The sequence below is a fragment of the Bubalus bubalis genome, chromosome 18 (genome assembly GCF_019923935.1).
Source record: "Bubalus bubalis isolate 160015118507 breed Murrah chromosome 18, NDDB_SH_1, whole genome shotgun sequence".
Classification (NCBI taxonomy): Eukaryota; Metazoa; Chordata; class Mammalia; order Artiodactyla; family Bovidae; genus Bubalus; species Bubalus bubalis.
In genome coordinates, this window is record NC_059174.1 from 10,822,154 (window position 1) to 10,841,506 (window position 19,353).

The window sequence follows — 19,353 nt, forward strand, 5'->3', positions numbered from 1 at the left end:
GCAAGGGGTGCAGGTTCAATTCGGGGTTGGGGAACTAAGATCCTGCATGCCGCATGGTGCGGGGCCAAAAAAATAAATAATTCAACTATTTAAAAAATAAAAGAGGTACCAATTTTATCTCTGAGCAGAGACAAATGTATCTTGATGGGCCTAGCTGGAAGCAGTGCTAAGACACCTCTGATCTCAGAGATCTTAAAATGCAAAGAACTGTGAATCCACCTACTTAAACAATGTTCGGGCCACCTTTTTCTGTTTTGTCCTCAAAGCCGTAATGCATTTGTCTAGTCCTTGCTAGAGCCCATGTACTGATCCCACAGCATTGCCTTGGTGTATGAATCTGCAAGAAACGCACACACACACACACACACACACACGGCGCGAGCTCATTTGGCATCAGCTCTGACCTCGTCCTCGCTGCTTCACGGTCCTGTGCTCACAGACCCACCCTGCTTAGACCTGTGGGTGTTCCCTGATGCAGCTCTTACTCTGTCCCAGCGTCCACCGCCTTCCCTTTTGAAACCCGGTGATATTTGTCCCCCTCCCCACTCCCCACCCATCTTCTCCGCTTCCTCAGCAGTGAGAGATGTGATTCGGAGACTCCCCACTGTGGGTTGTGAGTCATCACCAGGTGTTCAGCTCCCATCTCCGTAACCAGCGTGGGCTCCCATCCCGATAGGAAACCCTGAGCTGGTGCCTCGAGCAGGGCCTTGGGGGTGCCCTTGCCCTGCCCCCCTCCAGCTCTCTTTGCCCTATTTTGATCACCAAGTCAGAATGTTGGTGCGAGTGCTCTTCAGAGAGTTCAGCCGTGAATGGTTGGTGACTGGGGCTGGCCAGAAACCCTGAAGTGACAGTGGACTTGAGGGAGAGGGACCCTCGCAGGCATATTAACTGACGTCTCCAGGTTCGTGATGCTCCATCCCGGCACCACCACTGAGAGCTTACCTTGACCCCATAGCGTGCTCCAGCCAGACAGGTACCTGTTCCCAATGGATGTAACATACACCTTTTGGGTTTTAGAAGGTCATTTCATTTATTTTTGGCCATGCGTGTGGCATGCAGGATCTTACTTTTCTGTCCAGGGGTCTAGCCTGCACCATCCCCTACGTTGGAAGCACAGAGTTCTAACCACTGGACTACCGGGGGAGTCCTGGAGAGTCATTTTAAAAACATGTGTTTTGGCATCTCTTTGGCATGTATCTTTTGCAGAAACTTATTAGAGACTTTCACTGTAATAATCAGCACTCTTCATATGAGGATTTTCTTGTCAAGTTGATTTTTAAATTCCGTATCTCGATAAGGTTCATCTACAAATGAATTTGTCAGAATGGAAAGAATCTTATGACTGAGCATAATTCCCTCTTTTGCTTTGGCTGCCAGGAAGCTCCACTACATTAATTGCCCAATTGCAGTAATGGTTTCCTTTGATCCCCCTGGCCTGACGTCATCTTCGATCCGCATCGACTGGGCATAAATCTGAACAGCTGACATCTAAAAGGACAGCCCTGACACTTTTTATTTGACATGTATTCATTCATTGGAATGACTGTTGCTTCAAAGCCCCCAATGGCTCCACATTTCTTCCTGATTCCAGGACAATGTCAGTTATCACCCAGCCAGAAATCTCTGAGCGGATTTATCTGTCAGGAGCTGGGGGCTGAGTTGGTCAGCCCCTGCAGAGGCAGACGAAGGTCTCTGCTGTCATCTTGCTGAGGGAGAGGTTCTGAGCAACATGGAGCAGGTTTTCACAAGCCTCAGTAGTGGCTGAGGTCTGGTTGGGGCTTGGGGGGCTGGCTTCTGCAGCTAGGCTGAGGCTCCTCCTCACCCCCGCAGCCCCAGGCCAGCCCAGGGGGCTCTCTGTGACCTGGGACTGTAGAGGGGGAAGGGCGCTCGCGGAACAGATGCTGATGGAGCGCAGGAAGAACCTCTGCGCTGTGAGGCTGACTTGTTTGTGGCAGGCTGGGCAAGTGTGGAAGTGGTTGCCACACTCCAGGCTGCTGGGACCCTGCCAGGGCACAGACGGGTGCCCGGGGAGGGGAGTGGGCCTCTGTGGAACCATCCATCGTGGCTGCAGCAGCCTCTACTGGGTGATGGATGCAGCAGCACGTGGGAAAGGTGTCCCCTATTTCTTCTCCCTCTCCTCTCCTCCAGCTATTCCAGTGAGGTGCAGTTTTCCTGGAAACCGTTCATTACTGAGTCTCTTGATGGCTGAACCAAAAGAGATAACAGTAGTCTAATCACGGATCAAGCTCACTTGTCTCAAGATAGCCCCAGAGACCAGAAACCTCAGGGAGGGGCCTGTCTGCCCTCCCCTTATCCCTACAGCCAAACCCAGACTGTCAGTTGACCTTCCGTGAGGTCTGTTTGAAATAAGACACCCCTCGGGGGACTGGACAAGACCATCTTCACTGGGGTCACCTGCAAGTTTGCTGCTGTCACGGGAGGGATTGCCCCTGCTGGGTGCAGGACGCACATCCGATTTCTCTCGGCATTGCAGTGGTAGGAAAGGAGTTTTCCTGTTGACCAAGACCAAGGAGGGCAGCCATGCAGATGGAGGTGGGGTTTTGTTGGCATGGTGGGATCAGCTTTTTCTTCCTCCTCTTGTGTTTCCAGATCTTTCTCTTAATTTATCTTTATGATAAAGGGGAAACCCTGAAATAATCTCCTCAAGCAAGCTTGACTGACTGCAGAGGAAAAGCCATCTAGCAAGTGCAGTGAAGACCTGCATGGTTCTCTGCTCCGGGGCAGGGAGGGCATTTGACAAGAGTGGCCCTGGGCCTACCTTCTAGGCCATGGTGTAGATTTGGGAGGGTGACTGACCCACAGGAGAGCATCGGAGAGGCCCCTGTAGGGACCACGTAGTGATAGAGAGCCTGGGCTCGACACTGACCCGAGCTTGAACTCCATGCCTGGTCACTCCCTAACCACGTGCAGGGGGCCCACTGCTTCCCCGCCTCCCAGCCTTGAGTCCCTGATGCTGTGAGAGGCGGGGTGGGCGGCATGGAGGGAGCAGGAGCCAGCGTGTCCTCGGTGCCGGTCCAGCAAGGCTTGCTGCCTCTTCTGGTGGGAGATGCCACACCTCTGGTGGCTCAGGGGCACTGGAGGAGAGGGAGCTGCCTGAGACGGATGGCAGGGGAGAGCTACAGAAGGTTCTGGAGTCTCCCCTGCCCCCGGGAGCCTGTGTGCTTGCCCAGGGCTAGCCGGTTGGAGAAGTGCTTGCTCCAGGTGCTCTGGGTGCTGGGGAAATCAGGGTTTGAGCAAAGCCCCAGGAGATGTGGTCTGCAGCCACAGAAGGCAATCTCCTTCCGAGTTCTGCCACAGTGGGGCGCAGGGGTGGGGGGGGTGCATGAGGTCAGGAAAGCTCCTGGAAGAACACGCCCACCGCACCCACCTCCCCTGGCCCCCTTGCTCTTGTTCCACACTGCTGCCATGGCTACCTGCCAGTCACCCTGAGCACCCAACCCAGGGTCCTGGTATCTGCAGCCCCCTCCACCCTACCAACCTCTTCCCTCCTTAGCCTTCCCTTGTCTGGAACTTTCCAAAGTCATGGCTGCCTAGGTCCCCTGTGTGGGCTCTTCCTTCCCCTAAGACACTGTCTTCTGCTCAGAAGACCCTAGAGTCTTATGAGTTCTTATGAGTCTTCCATCTCGGCTCAGATATCCACTTCTCTGACCCCAAGTCTGAAGAAGGCTCCTCTTAGAGCCATAGGCTGACTTAGGATTTTAGTCTAGTTTGGTTCACTCACTTGGTTGGTAGAGGCTTCTGCTCTAGGGCCTAGGAGGTGAATTGTGAGGATGCAGTTGCAGGAAGGTCCATTTGGCTGCAAGTCTGTAGAAGGCATTTTTAGTATCAATGTTATTTGCAGAGATTCCACTCTGATTTAAAACCCAGAGCTGTGGCCCTGGAGTGGGTCTGGGGTCCTTCTTGTAGGCAGGACAAAGCAGAGGGATTGAATACAACCTGAGGACATGTCTTCTTTAGCCCAGAGGTATTTTGAAATAAAATAGATTTCATGAAGTGGATTTCATCACTTTGAGAGAGAAAGTTCTTTAGGTCTGATCCCACTGGGCCCATAAACCTTAGCGGTAGCCCCTGGCTGACCCTACCTGGGGACAGTGTGGTCGGTACCCCTGGGCCCACTTCCTCTGCATTCTCTAGCTGGAGATCACAGGAGTCGAGTGAGGTGTGTGATCCTGGTGTGTTGAGAGTGACCGTCACCTTGTCCTGGATGGGGGCCCATAATTCTGTTCCCTTCCTGAAGGAAGGGGGTAGGGTTCTTCCAAGGCCCTCAGCATAAGCGGCTGCTTCATCTGCATCTCAGCCCCAGGAGCAGGTTTGGTTGAGAGAAGAGATTCCCAGGCAGAAGGGCCTGCACCCTGCAGCCCATGGTGCCCGCATGGCACCTAGGACCCTCCTGCACCTCTGCTTCCTCTCCTGCAGGGCCAGGCCCCTCACCCTGTCCCCTCCTTCCTGAGCCCACCGAGGAGGCTTCTGGGAAAAAATGACTCATGCACACCCCAAATTTCCAAGCTAGAAAGGCGCTAGGAGAGCTCCCCACCAGCCTCTGAAAGCGCCTCGGGCCTGACCAGAAATAGCCGTGACAGTAGGGTCTGATCTCGCCCTTCTGTACTGTCGGGTTCTGCTTTGGTAAACAGATGCAGCCTTCAGACTGAATCCTGAAATGTGTCAAGATATTTGTTTCCTTTTCCTCTGAATTTTTATTCATTGTCAACTACATGGTTAATGATAGCAAAATAAGAAGGGAGCGCTCAGTGCCAGCGCTGTCATATTATACGTTTCTGTCTGCTTTTCCAGTCCTTCTCCATACGTGCACGTGATTGTAATTACAGCACAATTAAAACTCATTCACTTCAGTATTTCTAGCACCCAGAACAGAGGTTGGCATGCAATAGGATTTAGTAAATGTTTGTTGATTGTAGAATATTTGTTTATGTAAGTATAAAGTGAATTCTAATTGCATCATACACTGATTACCATTGCACCAAGTTGTTAGATTTTATTTGCCACTTTACTGTATTTAGATTTCCCCCCTAATTTATGAGGATTATAAATACTGTTACAGACCACATAACTGTTTTTGACTGTTTGGAATTACTTTCCTAGAATAAATTTCAAGCATTTGAATTCTTGGATCAGAGGAAAGAAAATTAAAAATTATGGAAATTGCTTTCTAAAGTCTTATTAATTTTATCCCTGTTGCTGGAATTGTTTGAAAATATTAGTTTTATCATAATCTCATCTGCTTTGAAAATTTATAGTTTTCAAATTTTTGCTTACGTTGTAGTGTAAACTGGTACCTAATTGTTTTGATTTGCCTGTCTATATGTGTGGTTATTAGTATGGGTGGAAGAATTGTCTAAGAATTTAATAACTTCCTTTTGTATGCCTTGCCTAACTGAGTAGTGTTATAGATTTTTTAAAAATTGGATTTGGGTGAATTTCTCACATAAGTATAATTAACTCAATTTTTCCTATCGTAGTAGCTGCACACATTTTCCCTAGTGTGTGATTTTCCATTTTTAATATCTGTTGAGTCGTTATAGGCGTGATCTTCTCTTCTTTGGAGAGCTGAGAGCATGGTTGTCCAAAGGACCTTAGAGCCCTCCCCTGCCCTTGATGTCTCTGACCGGGCCCCGGCTCAGGGAGCAGAGGCCACAGCTCACCCGTCCTGCTGGCACGAAGTGCCTGGGGTTGGCCCGACCCCAGCCCACTACTCCATAGTCTCAGACTCTCTGCACACTTTGTGTTGCTCTTCTGGCCAGAAAGTTCTTTTGAGCTGAGATTCATGCTGGATCTCTTTTTTGGACCAAGGCAGTCTTTGTAGGACTCTCCTGAAGGGGGCCGTTGCCTCTGTAGTGACAGGGAGGCAGCCATCCCATCCTTCTGACTCAGGACATCTGAAAATATCCTGGGCTGGGGAATTTGGAGGAGCCCGTTGTCGATCCGTGGACGTTAAGCTCTTAAGAGGCAGTAAATGCAGTTTTGATGCTGAATTGCCTCACAAGATGCCTTAGTTGTACGGTACGGGAAGCCACCTCTCTGCCAGGTGTTGTCTTAGATATTTGGGATCTGTAGAGGCAGAGGACAGGGACAGGGGCCCAGGATCAAGGTGGACTCATATCAGGAGGGCTCCTCTCTTGTCACTGGGGAGGCACCCCAGAACTGGCAGGTGACCCCTGAACTGACTGGTGGAGACCTGGTTAGAAGCAGAGATCCTAATCCCAGTTCTGCCCGCATCATCAGCTTCCCGACTCCCGGCGCATGTTGACAGTCAGGTCTGGTCATCCATCCAGCAAACATACAGTGGACACTTAGTTAGGACTCTGTCCCGGGCAGCATAGTAAAAAGCAGAGACATTACTTTGTCCACAAAGGCCTGTCTAGTCAAGGCTATGGTTTTTCCAGTGGTCATGTATGGATGTGAGAGTTGGACTATAAAGAAAGCTGAGCAATGAAGAACTGATGCTTTTGAACTGTGGTGTTGGAGAAGACTCGTGAGAGTCCCGTGGACTACAAGGAGATCCAACCAGTCCATCCTAAAGGAGATTAGTCCTGGGTGTTCATTGGAAGGACTGATGTTGAAGCTGAAACTCCAGTACTTTGGCCACCTGATGCAAAGAGCTGACTCTTTTGAAAAGACCCTGATGCTGGGAAAGATTGAGGGCGGGAGGAAAAGGGGATGACAGAGGATGAGATGGTTGGATGGCATCACAGACTCAATGGACATGTGTTTGGGTAAACTCCGGGAGTTGGTGGTAGACAGGGAGGCCTGGCGTGGTGCGGTTCATGGGGTCACAGAGTTGGACATGACTGAGGGACTGAACTGGACTGAACTGTGCCGGGCGCTCGCATATTGCTACAAAGGTGGCTGAGGCATGGTCCGCCCCTCAGGGGATTATACTTTAGTGGGGTAAGCAGGAATACTAATATCTATCTGTCAAACAAGCAGACTTATTAAATGAGTGTCAGTAAAGTTCCAGTGTGGCCACACAGGAATCAGTAAATAGATTGCACAGGGTTTGAGCAAAGTGTCTGTGAAGAGGTGGTACTCAGCCAAGTCTAGAGGGATGAATAGAATTCCGGGTGGGGCGAGGAAGATGGAGGAGAAGGGAGAGGACCACTCAGCCTAAGGGTCAGAAGGACGGGCAGCAGGAGGGGGATACTGTTGCCCAGGGTGGCCCTGGTGCAGGGAGCGGGCAGGGAGGAGGAGGTGGGTCTGGTTGGTAAATGCCACTTAGAACCATGGAAGGGTTTGAGGGGTCATCATGACCCCACGTGTGACAGCCAGGGAGTCCCTGGGTCTTAAGTCGGCAAAAGCTGAGAAGGGGACCGGGAAGGGTGAGCCTCTGGCCTTGGAGGTGAGGAGCCCATGTGCGTAGCCTGCGCCTGAGGACACCGTCTTCCATGGCTGCTGATCCAGCGACAGCGGGTGGCGGGTGATTTCCGGTTTTATCGGCCTCGGCCTGGTCAGCTGGAGTGGGGAGCAGGCCAGCAGGAGCAGCCCTCCTTGAGGTCTGCTTGCTTAGTCTGGAGAGAGCCTGATTGGTGTGTTTGTTCGCGCCCATCCTATGGCGGATGTTTAATGGTGAGGGAGCGGCAGAGGATATCAGCAGAGAGCTGGCCCAAATTCTGGAAGTTGGGAGCTGCTTCTGATGGGGCAGGAGTGCCCTAATTCCTTCATCCAAGTTGGGAAGCTCTCATGGTGAGAACGATGATGTGTCTCTGCTTCCATTACAGATGCCTTAGGGCCCCCTGGGCCATCCGGAGGAGTCGGTCCCAGCGGCCAGCACCTCCCAAGCAGCGCACATGCGCCTGGCGGGCTCCCGCGCAGCCTCGGGCTCCTGCTGACGCCCCTGGGAGCCCCGTGCCCCAGCCTCCCCACCCGACGTCCTGGTCCGCAGCCCCCCGCCTGAGCCATGGAGGCCCCCGAGGTCCCCGTGGGCTCGCTGATTGACTTTGGGGCCGAGCCGTCATCCTCCTCGCCGCTGGAGGCGCCGCCCCCGAAGCTGCAGGATGGGGATAGCTCCCCGGGAGAGGGCGCCTCGGAGAGCGAGACCACGGAGTCCGCGGACAGCGAGAACGACATGGGCGAGTCTCCCTCTCACCCGTCCTGGAGCCAGTACCGCCGCTCCTCCTCCAACGAGTCCTTCTCCTCCAACCAGAGCGCCGACTCGGCCAAGGACGAGGAGCCGCTGGAGCTCCGCGAGTTCATGCGCAGCTACGTGGAGAAGATCTTCTCTGGAGGGTAAGCCCCAGCCCTCACCCTCCACTGGCACCTCCTGGGCTCAGCCCCACCCGCTGCCTGCAGACCCCCTTGGGAAGATCCCCCCACTCAGGGCTGGGCTTTGCTTCCTCTGCATGTGAGGTGAGCCCCCATGGGCATGCCTTCCAAGGTGTTGTAGCTGACAGTGAATTAGGGGTGCTGCAAGGCCAGAAGGTTTCAGGTACCAATCCTCTTGGTACCCTGACAGAGCTGCTAGGATGGGGACTTGCCCTCGCACCTTTCCCCGGCCTCGTTTTGGTGGCTCCTGACGGTTTGAACCAGGAGCATTGATAGCTGCACAGAAGTAGAGGCTGGACCTGGGAATCTGTTTCACAGCTGTTACCAGCTCAGCAGGGGAAAGGGAAACACGGGTTCAGTTCAGGCCTCAGGTCTCGATGCTGGTCTTGCATCTTTGCACAGCAGCACATGAAATGCTGAAGGTCCTTCCTCAGGACCCGCAGCATCAGCACCATGGGATTGTTAAAAACGCAGAGTCCTGGGCCCCAGCTGACCCACTGAGTAAGAATCTGCATTTTAACAAGGCCTCTGAGATGGGCACATGTTGTGGCCTGAGGAGCTCTGGCCAAAGGGCCCGTTTTCCAGCTTCGTTAAAGCGTAAGAAGGATTTCTGCCTGTTGACCGCACACAGCGAGGATGTTGTTTCCTGTGTGCTTTAGCCCCTCAATGGTTGACTGGCAGGGTGATTTCCACCTTTTGCAGATGTGACTCAGTTTTCTCTGCGGTTGAGAGGGAAAGAGTTTATTAGCATCCTAATAATTGTCCATCCCCCAAATGCTTTTATGTGTGATTTTGAGTGCATTCTGGGAGAGCAGTAGATGGCTTCCTACTTATTTTGTTTGACTCACACTGAAATTAGTCAGCTTTCTCCAAGTACACCCAGTTAATGAAAAGGGGAGAAAGCTCAGAAGCTCACTGACTTGCCAGGAAGGCCAGTTCGATTTGTGGCAACCTGTCTGTCAGCAGTATGGAACCTGGACAACTGAGTCAGATGCCTTGTCAAGAGCATTCATTCCAAAGCTCCATGCACATGCCTGGCAAATTCTTATATTTCATCTGGTGTTGGTATTTTGGGATCAATGAAGCCAAGATGTTTTCTATGAAACCTTAAATAAACGAAATTGCAAAAGCCAATTGACCTTCAGCCTTCTGCTACCCTATTTTAGTCATTAGATTGGAGGTAGAGTACTGCACCTCCCCCTCCACGAAGGTGATTAGAAGTGGTTTAGATCAGGTGAGCATGTTGTCCACCCTGGTGGTGGTGACCCGCAGGCCTGGGGCCCCCTCCCCGATCTTCACCCCTCACACACAGAGCTGGGGAGCATCAGAGAGCAGACTGGCCCTTCAGAAGTGAGTGGAATAAGCAACGAGGCCCTCTGATAGCTGGAGGAGCATCAGACCATGGGCTCCATATGTCATACTGAAACTGAGCAGATTAGGAATTCTTAACTCCAGTGGGTATCTCCATACCTCATCAGCTCTAAAGATGAGGGGAAGTCGGGTGAGTTGGAAAGCCCAGCTGTCAGAGGCTTGTGGACCTTGTGAGTGCCCAAACCTCACTGAGACGGGCAGTCTCATGGGCTTTGGAGCCAGGAAGTCTAGATGGGGCTCTGCTTGCTGTTCCCAGTTGTGTCTGATCCTCGAGCCAGGCTCCTCATCCTGGAAACAGCAATAACCCCATTTCCTCTCGGGGTTGCCCAGAGGCTGGGATGTGCCTCTGCACTTGGTGGAGTGCAGTAACATCAGGGAGCCGAGGCGAGGATGGGGATCCGGGGTCCAGCGTCGCCTGCACTTAGGAGTTCCTGTCCTTCCTCTTCCCCGACTGTAGTCATTTTAGTTCCAGAGGATTAAAGCTTTCCTGTCTTTCCCCTCTGCCCTCTTCTCCAGGGAGGACTTGGACCAGGAGGAGAAAGCCAAGTTTGGCGAGTACTGCAGCAGTGAGAATGGGAAAGGCCGGGAATGGTTTGCCCGGTATGTGAGTGCCCAGGTAAGGGGGTGACAGGGCTGTGGGGTGGGGCAGCCCACCTGCTCAGAAGAAACGACCCCACAGGAAAAACATGTGAAGCTCATCTAGAGATGTTTCGAAAAGGCCTTTTTAGAATAGTGGAAGATGCAGCCTGGCCTCTCAGCCACATGAAATTCCAGATATGTTCGTCTTTTTAAAGACAAGCACGTGGGCTGTGTCCCTGCGTGTTTTTATTAAAGAACCCACAACAGTCAGTTTTCATAAAGATAAAGTATTCAAGACAATGACAGCCGTGTAAGCTCAGATGAGAAGTTTTATAAATAGCCAATAGGTTCTTTTTTTGTTTTTCCTGTAAAATGGATGAAGTTCTTAGTTTTTAAAGTACTTTTTACTAACATAACTTTGCAAAGCAATTATGCTCTGATAATAAAATTTTTTAAAAAGTATTTTTTTATCACAACTAATTTATTCTTACAATAAAAATTAGAAAATGCTGGTAAGCAAAAGTAGAAAAACTGCCCATAAATCCCCCATCCAAAAAATAGCCAGCCTTGCCACCTTGGGGTCGCATCCTTCCATACTTCCCCATGTGTGGGTGAGCGGGTGAAGTTCCTAGCTTTTAAAATCTCACAAAGATACACAGGGAATGATGTGGGGCGGTCTGGGGGCAGGGCAGCCCTTCGCTGAGTCCAGGTTTCTGTGGAGCAGGGCTCGTGCTGGGCTTGAGTGGGGCTGCGTTTAGAGATGCTCGGCACTTAGAGACGCTGTGGTGAGCCTGCAGCCCCTCTGAGCCGAGTACAGCCCTGCCAGCGGCTGCCTGACCGTCTGCCCTCTTCCTGGACAGCGCTGCAACTCCAAGTGCGTCTCGGAGCCCACCTTCTACCGCCTGGTGCAGTCCTTCGCGGTGGTCCTATTTGAGTAAGTGATGCCGCGGCTCAGAGCCTCCATCCTAACTGCTCATCTTTCCTCTCTCCCCACCCAAGAGACCCCAGTCATGAGTACTGGCCCCACACATGCGTCGTGAGCTCAATTGCTCTGGCGCTCCCCGGCCTCTGCTAGGAGTCGTGACCAGCATCTCACGGGAGAGTGCACAGTCCCCCCCACCGGCAGGAGGGGAGAGGGCCACAGCTGGGTGTGAGTCAGTACCCCCTGCCTGTCTGGAGACAGGCTGTGATTCCACGGCCCTCTCTGCCCTCCTCTGGCCCAGATCGGGGTTCTCTGGGCTTCCTGTAGTGACGTGCTCCACACTCTCACCACCCACTAAAGAGATGGCTGGATGATGTCACCTGCCCGGAGTCCTAGTGAGGCACTGCTGGGGCCTTTTGTCTCAGAGGGTGTCCTGAACCGTGTGGGCTGGGGAGGAAGCCCCCTGCCAACGTGTGGCTGTGGAGGCTGGCCAATGACTCATGGGGCTCCTGCTCCTGAGGCCTGGGGCTCTAGGACTCTTGACCTGATTCAGACGCCCTGGACATGTCCTCTACAGTGTGAACGGGAGGAGCCGTGTATGCCTGGGGGTAACTAAGCAGTGACTTTAATCATGGGGTGGGTGCATGGGAAGCTGGGGACAGAGGGAAGCCCTGACTCTGATCTGACCGTCATTTAAACCCACTTGCCCCCATCAACTCAGTGTGGCCTTGGAGCAGGTCCTGGTCTGTGGCTTAGGCTGTAGCCACTTTCCCGTGTCTCCCCACCTTTTTCTCTTCCCCATGAACACAGGGCATGGACTGGAGGAAAATTGCCAAAAGAAAGGAGCCCCTGTTTTTCTTACACTTGCTCGGAATGTCCCGGGTGTGCTCAGGAGGAATCCAGGTCTGGGAGCTGGCCTGGGTGGAGAGACCTTGTGGAGGGAGTCGAGGGCCCACACTCTCTGGGGGTGTGTCGGGAGCTGCACAGAGCAGCCCCAGGAGGTCAGGGGTCAGCACGCTCTCCTGCCCTGAGGACACTTCGACCTCCAGACATTTGTATCTATAGGAACTTTCATGAATGTATACTTTTTATAGATGGTGTCACATATGGTATGCCCCGTATGATAACATGCTTATCTGATTCTCCATTTTTCTTTCAGTTATTCCTTAAATAAGTACACTGGGTGGTTGGGGGAGTTAAATTTTAAACACAGACTCCTTCCATGACTTTGTTTGTGAGCATATATTTTTTTATGGTTGCAAAAAAAATTTATAGAAATGTAGCTTTTTAGATTTATTGGATTATTTTTATGTTAAATGATAAAGTGGCCCTCATCCTACTGTTTCGGAGAAGGCAACGGCAACCCACTCCAGTACTCTTGCCTGGAAAATCCCATGGACAGAGGAGCCTGGTAGGCTGCAGTCCATGGGGTCGCAAAGAGTTGGACACGACTGAGCGACTTCACTTTCACTTTTCCCTTTCATGCATTGGAGAAGGAAATGGCAACCCACTCCAGTGTTCTTGCCTGGAGAATCCCAGGGACGGGGGAGCCTGGTGGGCTGCCGTCTACGGGGTCGCACAGAGTCGGACACGACTGAAGCGACTCAGCAGTAGTAGTAGCATCCCACTCTTTAGATAATGTCTGTTGATTTTCTTTTTTGAAGTAATGCTTATCTGAAGTGAAAAACTAAACAGGAAAGAAAGTGCATGAGGGAACAGAATGGAAAGACACAGAAGCCTAAGAGGAAACGGAAAGGCTCTCTCACTTCTGGTCCATCTCCTAGTGATAACCCCACTCTTAATAACGCACGCACCAGCAAGGACATACTTCTTCTAAAAATGCAGTCCCGTGCGTTTGCATTCAGTGCTGCATCTGTCATGGCTATGAGGTGTTGTAATACATGAATGCATGACTATACCAAGATTTACTCAGCACCTGCCCTGTTAATGGGCTTTAGCTGATTCCTCCTTTTCTTCTCTAATTCATGGTACTGCAGTGGACATCCAGAGAAGGCAATGGCACCCCACTCCAGTACTTTTGCCTGGAAAATCCCATGGATGGAGGAGCCTGGTAGGCTGCAGTCCATGGGGTCGTTAAGAGTCAGACATGACTGAGTGACTTCACTTTCACTTTTCACTTTCATGCATTGGAGAAGGAAATGGCAACCCACTCCAGTATTCTTGCCTGGAGAATCCCAGGGACGCGGAAACCTGGTGGGCTGCTGTCTATGGGGTTGCACAGAGTTGGACACGACTGAAGCGACTTAGCAGCAGCAGCAGCAGCAGTGGACATTCTTATAGCTTTGCAACTGCAGATTGCCAGGGGCAGGCAGGTCCTGTTTTTGAAGTTTTTTCCCCTTTTTTTGTTTGCTAAGTTGAATGGATCCATGTGTATCTCATGCTCTCAATATAGTAAGTACAGTCCTTTACATCTGTAGGACATCTTCTAGCCTAGTGCAGGCTCTGGTATGTAATTGATTACTTTGATTTTCAGCAAGTGGTATAGGGTAGGTAGGTATTCATATTCCTAGTCATTCTCTGAGTGCCAGGAGCCTCAGAACATCAGCTTCCCAATGCAGTTTGTTAGAAATGCATGTTCTTGGGCCCTGCCTGAAACCTGATGACCCAAAGACTCCAGGGTGGACCCAGCAATCCACATCTTAACACGCTCTCCAGGTGACCCTGGTGCTGCCCACGTCTGCGTATCACCCAAGCCCATGCTCCTTCCCGAGAAGTAGGGCCAGACGCAGATATAGGCCTGAGATGCGAGGCCCAGCCTCCAGTTCTGGGGCTGCCCTTTGGGGTGGGGTCGAGCTTCCTGGGCCCTGGCTGTCCCACCTTGACAGTGAAAGAGGCCTGGTAGCTGGATGGCGAGGGCCTTCCTACCCAGAATCAGACCTTCTCCCAGGCTGTGTGCCTGGACCCAGGGAGCTCTTTTTGTGTCTCCTCCTCCAGAGCATCAGGTGGGTGAGGTAACAGACGTGCCTGTGAGTATGCTGGTCCTCTCAGGAAGGTGCAGAGGGAAGCGGGTGGGGGGACCCGTTAGCCAGTTACCGCTCTTCCCATTTCAGGTGTCACCAGATGGACGACTTCGGGCCCGCCAAGAACCTCATGACCATGTGCTTCACCTACTACCACATCGGTGAGGGCCCGGCGCGGCTCACGGGGAGGGCAGACCCTCACCTTCCAACACCCATCGAGTGGAGATTTCTTTTTTACTTAGTTTTTTTACTTTTTGGCTGCACTGCGTAGCATGTGGGATCTTACTTCCCTGACCAGGGATCGAACCCGCAGCCCCTGCAGTGGAAGCACACAATCTTTTTCACTGGAACTCCAGGGAAGTCCCCAGGTGGGGATTTCTTAAGGCAAAGCTGCGGGGTGTCCAGAAAACAAAGGGAGCTGGTGTTAGGATAGGGACGAGGAAGAGGGAGGCTCCTGGAACAGGAGAAGAAGGGCCCACAGCATGGGTTGGGAGGCTGAGGGTCCAGCTGTGAGGAAACGAGAAGGTGGACACACGGGGCAGGATGTTTCAGGGTGGATGCCGGATGGCTGGTGTGAGGATGTGCAGGTCTCGTGTTCTGGGTGAATGTGAATGCAGGGTCAGCTGTGGACAAGGGTAAAGAGGAGCAGCTGGGCTGTGGGCTGGAGCTGCCTCTGAGCAGAGGGCAGATTGACCTGTGCTGGCTCGTGGCCCTGGGGCCTCCCGGTGCATCGCAGCTGGAGGGCTCCCCTGTTGAGCTCCTTGAGCTGCAACCACAGACACTTGTTCAGGCCTCCTCAAGGAGAGGGCTTCTGGGAGCCCACCCAGGGGCTGGAGCTGGGTCAGGGCAGCACTGGCACCGTGGGTTCACTCTAGCATCCCCTTCCTCTGTGTCTCAACTCCGTCCTCCACTTGACAGCTGTGCACTGCCCACCCTCTCCCCACCCCTCTGCGCTGCTGTAGCTGCTGGCTTGACTCCTCAGCTTGGGGCCCTTTGGCCTGGGAGAGCAGCCTGGGCCTACGGGGCTGCCTGGACCTTGGTCGGTATGTGGCCTTGGAGAGGGACATTCCTCCTTTCTCCTGGCTGCCCTCCTCCACCATCTCCCGTGCCCAACACCCTCCTGTTTCAGGCCCAGCCTGGCCACGCAGCACACTCTGTGTGCTACCCTCTGCCTATGTGCGCTGCGCACCCGCCTTCTGGACTCAGTGCTTCTTCAGGGCTGGGTCCCTGCCTGTTTCCTCTTCCATCCCTGGTGACACCTGGCTGACCTGGACACAGTAGGGTGCTTAGGAGCCACCTGAGAGTGCCCTGTGCCTTCTCGAGGGCATCCCTGAGCTCCTCGCTTCCCATCTGCATGTCCAGCGATGGCGGAGGCGGCGACCCCAGCCTCCGTGGTTCCAGTCGGTTCTCATCCCCGCTCTCCCACCTCCAGGTAAACCACACCTGCTCCCCACAGAGTCCAAGGAGAAGCCGACTGGGAGCATCGACTCCTACCTGAAGTCAGCCAACAGCTGGTTGGCAGAAAAGAAGGACATTGCCGAGCGGCTGCTGAAGAACACGTCGGCCAAGACAGAGAATGTCAAGGGCTTCTTTGGGCTGGAGACCAAGCCCAAGGGGCCCCCAGCCAGGAGGAGCGAGTGAGTGTGCCCCGTGTGCGCCCCTGCCCGACCACGAATGTGACCAGGAGGCTGCTCCCTGGCCTGGTGATAGAAGCACCTCAGCCTCCTCGGCTGTCGTTGGGGCCTGAGAGCTGCTCTGGGAAGCGCAGCTGCTTCCCCACCGTCCAGAGTTTTCCACATCTCAGTTCTAAAAGACTGGCGATTGGTAAACGTGGCATTGATTTCATGCACATGCTTTCAGAAAACCACCCAAATGTACACAGGGGTCATGAGACATAATCCTGTTTAAGCAATCGTCAAGGGTTCTTTGGGAAACCGGGGGTGGGGGGTTGTTTTGTCACTTCTGTGGTTTCTCTCCCCAAGGGAGGAAGAGGGCAGACCCCAGGAGAAGCCGCGGAAGACCGGTGAGTGCCTCCCTGGGCCCCAGGGCTGTGGGCGCCCGGGTGGCGCCACTGCAGCCGCTCGGGGCCTTAGTTCAGTCCACAGCGAGCCAGCAACCCCCCAGGCAGGTGACCACACATCTGGGGCTCCAGCTCCCCATGGCAGGAGACACTGTCCTGTGTGATTCTCCAGTTGCTCCTGCTCCAGCCTGTAATTTCTTACTGAATTTCCACAGAAAAACCACTTCTCTAGGGACCAACTCCTCATCCCAGGGACGTCAAGGAACGTTTCCAGGGTGGGGTAGCCGTTCCTGGGACCCTCCCTGGACTGAGTCCTCAGGGCCGGGCCTGAGCATGCCGTTACTAATGTGCGCCTCAGTGTGGGCCCTGGAATTTCCACTGCGTGTCTGTGTGACTCTGGGGGCACATGGGGCCTGCCGGGAGGGCTGCTGGGGCGGTTTGCCCTGCTCAAGTCTCCATCCCCGTCCCACAGTGACTGTGTGCAGCCCGGAGGAGGAGAGGAAAGGAGAGAAGATCTACCTGTACACACACCTGAAGCAGCAGCCCATCTGGTAAGGCCACCCTCCACCTGGAGGGCAGCAGCTGCCAGTGCCTGCGTCCCCATTAGAAATGACAATAGCGAGTATTGGCGGGGATGCGGGGAAATTAGAACCTCATACACTGCTGGTGGGACTGTCCAAGGCAGCAGCCACTGTGGAAGACGACCTGGCAGTTCCTCAGAGGTTAAACAGAGTTCTACCCCATGACCCAGCAATTCTACTCCTGGGTAGATGAGCAAAAGAATTGAAAACAGGTACTCAGGCAAAATCTGTGCACATACGTTCATGACACGCTGTTCATAGGAGCCCAGAGGTGGGAACAACCTGATGTCCGTCCATGCAGATGCACAAACTGTGGGCTGTTACTCAGCCACGTAAAGGAATGGGGCACCCACACCCGCCACAGCGTGGGTGGACCTGGAAAACATTCTGCCAAATGACCAAAGCCAGACCCAAAGGACCACGCAGTGTATTTACATAAAGTGTCCAGGAGGCCAAGCCCTGGAGACAGAGTGGATTGGTGGTTGCCAGGATCCGGGGGAAGCAGGGAATGAGATGATGAAAATGTCCCAGAAACAGATAGTGGTAATAGCTGCACAGTTGCACAAGTCCATGAATAGACCACAACCCAACCCTCTGAGTTGTAGACTTTAAAAGTGTGGGTTTTCTGGTATGTGAATTATGTCCTAGTCCAGCTGTTTTAGGAGAGGGAAATGGAAACCCACTCCAGTATTTTCTCCTGGAGAATCCCAGGGACAGAGGAGCCTGGTGGGCTGCCATCTGTGGGGTTGCATGCATGCATTGGAGAAGGAAATGGCAACCCACTCCAGTATTCTTGCCTGGAGAATCCCAGGGATGGAGGAGCCTGGTGGGCTGCCATCTCTGGGGTCACACAGAGTCGGATACTACTGAAGCGACTTAGCAGCAGCAGCAGCCAGCTGTTTTACGTATATAAATACCGTACGCACACCAAGGCCATGGAGTGGGAGACCCGTGGTCAGGGGACACCCCACCCTCTGCTGTGAGCACACCCTCGTCCCTCCAAAGCCTCTCCGTCCACGTGTTTTATTTTATTTACTCACAAGTTGGAGGCAGGTTAGCATCTGGAACCCAAAGGGTGTCAGACGCTCCCCTCCCGTGAGGATTACAGTCTAGCGGCGTGAGAGCTTGGCACAACAGGACAGGGCGTGGGAGACATGTGGCCGGCCAGAGCTGGGCTGCAGCTATCTGGAAGCCTGTGGCCCCGGGCTGCAGGGCCAGGCTCGGGTGGCAGCAGGGAGAAGCCCACCAGCCTGGGGCCCACGTCCATGATTTAACTTGGGCCCCTTTGGGCTCAGCTGGGCTACTGTCTTACCTTCTGCTTCAGGGCTCAGCACACTTTTCTGTGGAGGGCTGGGTGATAAATCTTTTAGGCTTTACCAGCAACCACTCCACTCTGCCTCTATAGTGCAAAAGCTGCCATGGACAGGATGTAAGTGGGTGATCGTGGCTGTGAGCCCTTAAAACTTGATTTACACAAACACAGAGGCCTGGGTTTGGCCCATGTGCCATAGGTTTGCTGACTCTGATCTTTGGGAAGAATGGTTCTGTCTTGTGCGACCCTATAAGCGTGTCTGCTCTCTGCACATGGCCTGTCCCTGCCAGGTTCCCATTTCTGTTAATAGACGCTGCTCTAGAAAAGCACGTCTCCATGAGGCCTCTGCTTCCTGTTGGGAGCCTCATGGGAGACTGAGAAGGGGAAGTGGTTTCATCCGTGTCCTACAGGTGAAGGTTCTGCCTTCCCAGATTATAGGTCCTGAGAGACATGCAGATGACCCCAGAACACACTGCCGAGGCCCAGGAAACCAGCTCCATTGAGGATGAAGGCACATACACCTTTATGGTCCATGTGGAACTAAAGAGGAAACTACAGAACCTTTTGATGAGGGTGAAAGAGGAGAGTGAAAAAGCTAGCTTAAAACTCAATGTTAAAAAACCTAAGATCATGGCATCCAGTCCCATCACTTCATGGCTAATAGAAGGGGAAAAAGTGGAAACAGTGACAGATTTTATTTTCCTGGGCTCCAAAATCACAGCGGATGGTAACTGCAGCCATGAAAATAAAAGTCGCTTGTTCGTTGGAAGGAAAGCTATGACAAACCTAGACAGCATGCTAAAAAGCAGAGACATTGATCTGCTGACAAAGATTCATATAGTCAGAGCTATGGTTTTTCCAGTAGTCATGTATGGATGTGAGAGTTGGACCATAAAGAAGGCTGAGCACTGAAGAATTGATGCTTTCAAATTGTGGTGCTGGAGAAGATTCTTGAGAGTCCCTCAGACTGCAAGGAGATCCAACCAGTCCATCCTAAAGAAAATCAACACTGAATATTCATTGGAAGGACTGATGCTGAAGCTGAATCTCCAGTACTTTGGCCATGTGATGCTAAGAGCCGACTCATTGGAAAAGGCCCTGATGCTGGGAAAGACTAAAGGCAGAAGGAGAAGGGGCGACAGAGGATGAGATGCTTAGAAAGCATCAGTGACTCAATGGACATGAATGTGAGCAAACTCCAGGGGATAGTGGAGGACAAAGGAGCCTGGCGTGTGCAGTCCATGGTCGCAGAGACTCAGACATGACTTAGCCACTGAACAACAACGTGG

General features: G+C 52.8%; 1 protein-coding gene across 3 annotated transcripts in view; it reads left to right on the top strand.

Annotated features, from left to right (window-relative positions):
* KIAA0513 (KIAA0513 ortholog) overlaps positions 1–19,353 on the top strand; it is a 60,547-nt gene that overhangs the window by 30,404 nt on the left and 10,790 nt on the right. For all 3 annotated transcript variants that reach the window (XM_044932230.2, XM_025268482.3, XM_025268483.3), the window contains exons 2-8: positions 7,755–8,262; positions 10,186–10,285; positions 11,109–11,182; positions 14,242–14,312; positions 15,584–15,788; positions 16,134–16,174; positions 16,644–16,722. In XM_044932230.2, the coding sequence (XP_044788165.2) occupies positions 7,934–8,262; positions 10,186–10,285; positions 11,109–11,182; positions 14,242–14,312; positions 15,584–15,788; positions 16,134–16,174; positions 16,644–16,722 (899 nt within the window). In that variant the 5' untranslated portion in view covers positions 7,755–7,933. The remainder of the gene's footprint in view (positions 1–7,754; positions 8,263–10,185; positions 10,286–11,108; positions 11,183–14,241; positions 14,313–15,583; positions 15,789–16,133; positions 16,175–16,643; positions 16,723–19,353) is intronic.